This window comes from Strix aluco, chromosome 7, assembly GCF_031877795.1.
Source record: "Strix aluco isolate bStrAlu1 chromosome 7, bStrAlu1.hap1, whole genome shotgun sequence".
Classification (NCBI taxonomy): Eukaryota; Metazoa; Chordata; class Aves; order Strigiformes; family Strigidae; genus Strix; species Strix aluco.
Genome location: NC_133937.1, coordinates 20,986,401 through 20,994,946, shown reverse-complemented (window position 1 = coordinate 20,994,946; position 8,546 = coordinate 20,986,401). Strand labels below are relative to the sequence as shown.

The 8,546-nt window shown below is 39.3% G+C and overlaps 1 protein-coding gene across 1 annotated transcript; it reads left to right on the top strand.

Annotated features, from left to right (window-relative positions):
- Window positions 1-633: 633 nt before the first annotated feature.
- PTPN20 (protein tyrosine phosphatase non-receptor type 20) lies at window positions 634-7,423 on the top strand. The gene is given in 6 exon segments (XM_074830044.1): window positions 634-700; window positions 1,929-2,019; window positions 3,130-3,464; window positions 5,964-6,179; window positions 6,449-6,511; window positions 7,337-7,423. Coding segments are annotated over 6 exon segments (780 nt in total). The 5' UTR covers window positions 634-697; the 3' UTR covers window positions 7,409-7,423.
- Window positions 7,424-8,546: the final 1,123 nt, after the last annotated feature.

Sequence of the window (8,546 nt, the reverse complement as noted above, 5' to 3'; positions counted from 1 at the left end):
AATTAGTAAAACTGAATCCTAATTTTGGTGCATCAGAGATACTTCCCATTTTGTTCCTGAAGGGGAGTGTGAGGTAAGATGAAAAGAACAGAAGATGTTTTCTTACTTCAGGGAGGAAGAATCTGCAGTGATTATTCCTAGCAATGGGGTGTGGCAATACTAATTTTCAGGACAGTGTTGGAAACATGAAGATGATTGCCTGTGAAGCTGTGGCCAGAGTGTCCTATACCAATATAAACTAGTATTAAAGTTTGCAATTCTGCAAGAGCAGTTTATTTAGAACAGACTGTATTTAGAAACTGTATGAGGCAATAAGTTGCAGTAGTTGGCTCTGCTTTCAAATTACGTGCTGGTTGTATCCATGGTGCTGACTTATTCTTCTTTCTACTGTGAACAAAAGTAAGCCAAAAATACTTTTTTACATTTCACTTCCACAGCATAAGCATTTAAGTATTACTTAAGTATTGCAGCCCCCTAGTTTTTAAAGCCAAGACTTTGCACTATGAACAGTAATAATTAAAAACTCCTTTGTTTTTTTGTTGATATATAGGCAGAACCTTTGCTTCTGGAGATGAACTGACTCAGTTAATTAACTTTAGATCATCGTTGACTGGAGTAGGTCCAAGGACTGACATCACAGGTCTTTATTCGAGGCCTTCAGTTGCAGATTGAGAATCAAGAGGTGTTAAACGAGTCTATGGTAAAGTGTGATTCCTTTTTAAGATCTGTTTAGCAGAGCTAAGAAAGTGACTTTTAGCAGCCTTCTGCATACTGTATGGGAGATTGACTTGTATATCTTTACTGACTCCAGTTTTTCAGAGGATTATTCCAGCCAGAATGGGGCTTCTATTCTTCTGTTTGGGTGATGCTACAGTATTTGGATCTCCTTCCACACAGGTCAAGCTTACACTGTTCCCTGTCCAAAGATACTGCCCACACGAATGAGAAATAAATAATACACAGAAGTATAGTATCAATCCCTTTTTCCTAGACTGACTTCTTTGTATCATTCCTCAGCTCTGCTGAACATCTGCCTAAGAACTATTCTAGAAGCTGCACTAAAGCAAGAAATCCACGCTGCTAGGGATTCACTAGTGTTGAAACACTTAGTTGGTGGAAGGAAAATGTTTCACACAGTGCTCCAGTGATCTGTGGAACTCACTGTCATGAGATTCTATTAAGGTCAGGAACTTTGTGAAATTAAAAAGAAAAGGTAACGTACCTCCACAGATAAGGAAAACACATAATTACATCTGATGGCATATAAATAATGAAAAAGTGTAAAATTATGAAAGCATATCAAATCTCTTGTTTCAGGATATAAATTATCAGCAAATTCCCAAAGAACAGATTATTTCATAACTTTTCAACACAGTACTGGAATTTCCTTTAAAGGATGTACTTATCACCAGTGAAATAGACGGCTAACACTTCTTCCATAGTAATTACAGCGTTACCAGTTTCTTTCATTTGCCTTTGTATCTCTGACTTTTTGGGTACGAAATCCAACAGGCTCAAGTGTATAAGATTTGCTGACTTTCCCTGAAGGCTTAAGGGCATGTACTAATTTCCATTCATTTAATTCTGTTACTGATGTAGCTGTAGCATTCTATGAGGTGAGTCATGTGTCTGCACAGAAAACATAAAGATCTAATAGGGAAAACACTGGTTACCAAAGCCAATGGATATTTTATCTGAGTAAAAGCTGTAGTAACTGATGAAGATGTTAAAGAACTGTCACATGTATTTCAATCTATATACATTGTATAGTCCCATAATGTGATGGCTGATCATTGTGCAGTGCATACCAAAGAGGTAAGAGAATAAAGAAAAGTAAAGCAGTAAAGTACAGCAGTAAAGTTTGCTCACACCGACTCTGTAAAGGTTGTCTATAAAGAATGTGAACTGACTATTGCTCTTTGATCTAGGCTTTAGAACATGTGAAAGCAGTAGATGACTGCAGAACTAGCAAAGCAACAGAAAACCAGGATAAAAACAGATACGGAGATATTCTTCCACGTAAGCATGCACGCTAATGAGAACATATATTCAGTGAACAAAGACATCAGAAAACAGAAAAACAGTTATAACACTGACATGTAGGAAGTGCAAATCCCAACACATCCTTAGTCACAGAGAGCTCCACTAATAATGAAATGTGTTGAGATTTTTCCAAAAGAGGTAGAGTTCATGTAAGGATGTCTGTATTGCACAATGTGTAATTTTCTGAAGTATCATCTTCCACAAGACAGGACTTGGTTTGGTAGGGGGCCAGCTGTCTTGGTGTTTCCTTCCCTCTTTCTCTGAGATATTGATCTACATTTCTGTGGGCAAGTGTAAAGCAATTCTTTAAATGTATTTAAATGTACAGATACTTCTACTGCTTGTGACATAGTGGAATTGTGAAAAGTACAGTGGAAATCATGGAGTTATGTAACCCTTGGAAAGACAAAGATTCTTTCAGAGGTATTTGAAAGCATAATATCCAAGCAGAGCTTTCAGCTGCTCAGGTCTGATCTGAGTCAGAAACAAGTTTCATTGCTGATGAAAAGTCATTTTAGAAGGAAGATTTGAGTCTAAGAGGTGAATGACTGCTAACAAGGATTTCCAAAAAATCATGTACTGCCCAATGATTCCCTGAGAGGTATCATGACAGAAGGAGAAACCTTCGGGACCCTTGATGTCTTTCTAAACTGCAGCAGCAGGACAACAACAATGCAAAATTTGTAGCACAGTTACCTCTCTGTATTAGTGATACAGTATACATTCTCAGAAGTTTCCTGTTTTATAATGCCAATATCCAGTGACAATGTTCCCATGTCATATATTAAAAACAGTGGTGGACACACTATTTTGAATCACTGCCAAACAATTCTATGGCAATTAAAAGGCTTGTCAGAGTGTTATGCAAGTATCTTAAGAGAAATAAAGGTGCAGTGAAACATACAATTTATCTGTGGGAATTCCTATTAGTAGTGTTTAATATTAGTGCTACTAGCCAAATGTATTCTAAAATCAAGAGCATACTTTGCTGCAAGAGGCTGAGGTCCCCCATCTCCTGAGTGCTAGAGATGGTAGAAATCTGTTTCAGATCTACAACTGAAATAGCAACTTTCTGTTTCTGTACAGATGATAAGACATGAGTTCCTCTGGGAAAAGACAATGGCTACATTAATGCAAGTTACATTAGAATGAAAGTTGGAGAAGAAGAACATTTCTATATCATAACCCAGTGGCCTCTACCATCCACTATGGCTGATTTCTGGCAAATGGTCTGGGAGAGTGAATCTGATGTGATTGCCATGATGACGAAAGAAGTGGAGCTAGGGCAAGTCAAATGGCATCAGTACTGGCCTGAACCTCCCCATGACTCCATAGACCTGGCTAATTTCCATCTCAGGCTAGACAATTACCAGATTCTGGACTACTTCATAATTAGAACAATCGAAATGATCAACAAGCAGGTAAGTTGTGTAGAGTTACTACTTTCATATATAATGAAATTGATTAGATATTTTACATGAGTAAATACTAGTATTGTTTGCTTCTTCCATAACACTAGGAATGTAAAAATCTGAATAACAGGCATGAAATTAGGGTTAATGAGATGCTTCTTCTTTGCTCATTGCACAAGCAATGGATCCAACATCACATACATTTGCACAAGAATATCAAAAAATTAGTTCTTCAATAGTCACACAGCTGATGTGTTCAGTGTTTTTCAGAATTACTGACTGTTCTCATCATATGGGTAAGTGCTGCCAGAGTGGATTCATATTCTGTAACGTGGCTGGAAGGAAAGAGGGGAAGAAGGTGGTGTTCATCCTAGAATTTAGAACAAATGATACTTCTTTCATTCATGAAAAGACATGAATACACATGAAACTACAAATCTAGCAGCAAATTTTTAGAAACCTAACAAATACAGAATCCAGGTGTAAGAACTTGGAAACTGGGGCAACTGTAAGTCCATCAGTCTTTCCTCAACATTAAGTAAAGTTCTGCAAAAATTTCTGCAGGACATATTTATTAATAGAATAATTAAAATATTCATACTTGTGCCAGACTAACTTGGTGCCTTTTTCCATTGTTGTGGTTCAAGCCCAGATGGCAACTGAGCACCACGCAGCTGGTCGCTCAGTCCTTCCCCCTCAGGGATAGGGAAGAGAAAAATAAAAGGCTTGGGGATTGAGACAAGGACAGAGAGGGATGACTCACAAATTATGGTCATGGGCAAAAGACAGACTTGATTGGGGAAGGAAAAAACCCCATCAATTTAATTTGAACACCGCCGCCACTAACTTATCAATCAGAGTAGGACACTGAGAAAATACAACCACATCTTTAAAACACCTTTCCCCCACCCCTCCCTTCTTCCCAGGCTCAGGTTTGCTCCCTATTTCTGTACCTCCTCTCCCCCAGCAGCACATGGGGACAGGGGATGGAGGTTGTGGTCAGTTCATCACCCGTTGTTTCTGCTTACCCTTCCTCCTCAGGGGGAGGACTCTTCACACTCTTGCCCTGCTCCAGCATGAGGTCCCTCTCATGGGAGACAGTCTTCCATGAACTTCTCTGATGTGATTCCATCCCACAGGGCTGCAGCTTCTCATGAACTGCTCCAGCGTGGGTCCCTCCCACGGGCTGCATTCCTCCCAGCAACATACTGCTTCAGTGGGGGCTTCCCACAGAGTCCCAGCCTCCTTTGGGCACAGCCACCTGCTTTGGCATGGGGTCCTCCATGGGCTGCAGGTGGGCATCTGCTCCACTGTAGACCTCCATGGGCTGCAGGGGGACAGCCTGCCCTCTCACCACGGGCTGCAGGGGAATCACTGCTTCAGTGCACCTTCCCCCCTCCTTCTCTTCCTTTCTTCAACTGACCTCAGTGTCTGCATAGGTATCTCCCTCACAACTCTTCCTCCTCTCAAATTCCCCTTATCACAGAGGCGCAGTCACTGTTGCTAATTGGCTTAGCCTTGGCCAGAGGCGGGTCTGACTTGGAGCCAGGGGAGCTTCTAGAAGCTTCTCACAGGAGCCACGTCTGTAGCCCCTCCCCCACTACCAAAACTCCGCCACACACAAACCCAACACATCCATCAAGAAAACAATTTCTCTATATGAAGAAAACACAATTCACCTTGTGTCACTGAGTGTGAAGCATAGTAAAGCATTTGACATGAGTCTTTCCAAAAGATTATTAATATGGGAAGATGGGCCATTATATGTGATTGTTTCAGTGAACATGTTATGTTTACTATGTTTGTCTTGGACCAGTACAAAATTACTACAGAAAGCAACAGGTTTACTTCAGCAGAAATCCAGACACACATTCAAATTCTTCTGATGCTAAAAATCCAGGTAGTTCTTTTGCATTCAGCTTAATGAGTTTTGGCAAGCTGGCAACAAGAAGTCATGTCACAGGACTATTCAATTAATAATACTCTTTATTTTATCTACATTATGATTATTCCTGAACGCATTTTTTTAGTTGATTTGGTTTGTATGTTAGGGTATCCAATCACAAATTATTCTTTTATATCTGATAGCCAGAATAGCATTTATGATCTTACTATCATGGCTATCATATTATTACTCTTCTACTAGTATGGCTTAGTTCAGTTACAAAAACAATTTTTGTAAACAGTACTGGAATGTTCTAATTTAACAAATGTTTTTGTTTTTCCTTTCTAAACAACAAATAAGATAACTACATCTTTTTGGGGCAAGAGAGTAACTTCAGTGTCTCATCAAAATTCTATGAAGTAAATTACCTAGGCTGTGTCTTCTGAGTGCATTTCTGAAAACCTGAAAGAAACCTTAATAGGGTCAAGTATGAAAAGGTGAAGAATTGACAGTAGAATAGACATTGACTAACAATGAGGCTGGAGGAAAATTTATGAGTGAAATTCCTAGAAAATCAGTCTTAGGACTGATCATTTTTAACATTTCTGGTCTTTCTCTTCCAGACAGAAGAAAAGCACATTATAAGTCATTTGCAGTTTACCACTTGGCCAGACCACAATACTCCTAAACTGGCTGAGCAGCTTCTAAAATTTATTTGTTACATGAGAAAAGCTCATAGTACAGGACCTATTGTTGCTCACTGCAGCACTGGCATTGGAAGAAGCGGAGTTTTGCTGTGTGTTGAAGTTCTGCTCAGCTATATAGAAAAAGATTTATGTGTAAGTATCAAACAGATCATCATTAAGTATTACAAACTGGTACGGATGTCAACAACACGTGGGGGTATCTTAGACCAGAATAATTCCTAGTAGAATTCATCGTAACAAAATGGAATAAACCCAGCTTTTGTTGTTTTAAATGACAAAAATAATAGCTACAAATATACTGTTTGTAAAAGAACTGAGTCACAGCTTCCCCATCTGAACATGCTTAAATCTTTCTTTATAACTTGCATATCAACAAAATAAAAATTGTTCTCTTCTGATAGTTCAACATCAAGCAGATAGTGAGAGATTTGAGAGATCAGCATTTTGGCATGATCCAAACTAAGGTAAGTTCTCAATATTCATCTAGATTATGATTTTTAAAGGCCTCAATTAGTGGTACATATCCACATGCTTTGATAAATCTGGGGCCTAAAGCATCATTTTAGCCCTCTCCTTTGAAGAAAATAACAGCCTTCCAGGCAAGTGGTGTCTAAAAATATGAAAGGTCTGTCCCTTTCTAAGTAACTGAAATAAAAGCAAAGCACCACTACAGTAGAGATAGCAGACCCCTCCCCCGCCCCCCCCTTTTTTTTAAGCAAAAAGAAAAGCAAGGATCAACAACAAAACTGGTGAGATACCATAAACTCTACCCTGCAAAACTGCATCCTTCAGCTGAATTCTTGCTATTGCTGAGTTATCATTACCTCAGTAAACCCTTCTACTGCTGAGTTAAACTTACCCCTAAAAAGAGTTTTCATACAGGAAAAGACAAGATGTGGCTAACTCAATTTAGAACAAACAGCTGGTGGGAAAGCACGACAAAATTAGGATAAGTTCTTCCTATAGGCAAATATTTTAGCATATGCTTTGGTATATTTATCTTCAGGATAAAATGACTGAGCATGTGACTAAAATTAAGCAAAGAGATAACCTTCACTGACCTAAATGAGACTTGAGCACATACTTACAGGTACTGCATTGAATAAGCATTCATGAACTTTTACAAATGATGGAACAAAAAGAACAAGGATGCTCTTAAATATTTGTTTTAGCATCCATGTTATAAAGACACTGATGTTATAAACAGCACTTCAGCCAGTCTATCCTTCTTTGTCCGGAATTTATGTTGAATGTAACCAGGTGTTTCACACTGGTGTCTCTGCATACAGGATGACTATTTATTATGTTATGAAGTTGTGCTGGGAGTCCTTCAGAATCTTCAAGCAATGGATTCCTACTGACTGCAATATGACTCTTCCCTGTCACTATTCCCCTTGGACTCCAGGGACCACTCAGCAATTGCTTTAAAGAGATGTCAAGCCAGCACAGACAAGTGTTATATTACATACTTTGTCAGACTACTCTGATTTCTAAGGCATTTCAAAACCTTGCTTAACATGTCCTGGGTAATTCATCTAAATCTTGGCTCACAGTTTGGAGAAACAGCCAGCCAGCACTGCAACACTGCTGTGGAATTGCCACAGACAATTTGCGTGTTCTGTGAATAACATATTCATTATTAGGAAAATATTTTGGGACCATGACAAGGAGATAGAAGCCTTTGGAATTAGCTTTACTTTCCAGAGGGCAACTATAAAGATCTAAGATTCTGAAGTGCTAAGGCTTGGACAATAAGCCCAAGCCAGAGTTGACCTATAGATGAATCCTGTATGTTTTATAATTGACAAGCATTGTATCAATAGGTCTTGTACTAAAATTATAACAGACCACCTGTCCGGATGTAACAGGTGGGAATATTGAAACCTGAACAATAAGTCTTGAACCGAAATTGCTAACTCCGTATGTAGTCATTAGTGAGATATGTATAGAAAATGTAACTTAAACATCATAAAATATGTATCCTTCTTTGTGTGTGTAAACAAGGTAACAAGGCCACAATAACAGGGCCACAGAGACAATTGTCTGGCCCTGTGACCTGGTGTGTGACCTTGCTCATAAATCACCTAGATAAGCTGAGAAAACTCCCTTAGTTTTTTCCCTGAGCCCCGGCCAGGCTCTGGGAAAATGTAACGTGAGACTGACTTCAGATATTTCCGCTTAAAACAAAAGGTGCCAGCTATTCTGGCTTACTGATTTCAGGTATATAAGGCTGGGCCCGCTCACAGCGACTTTGGAAGCCTCACCTACGGGTGGACGCACCGCGTAGGATTTCCCACTTGCCGGGAAAGGTTCTCCAAATCCTCGCTGTGACCGGGGCTCCCCAGCGACTGCGGATCTGGATGATGGTAACGTATGCAAGTGGTGATGTATTTTTCTTAATCACTATTCTCTCTCTCAGGTAGTAATGATTTGATGCATTACCCTGTATTTTCCTATTTGTTTAAGCGCGCTACTTTGTCTTTTCTTACTGTATGTTTT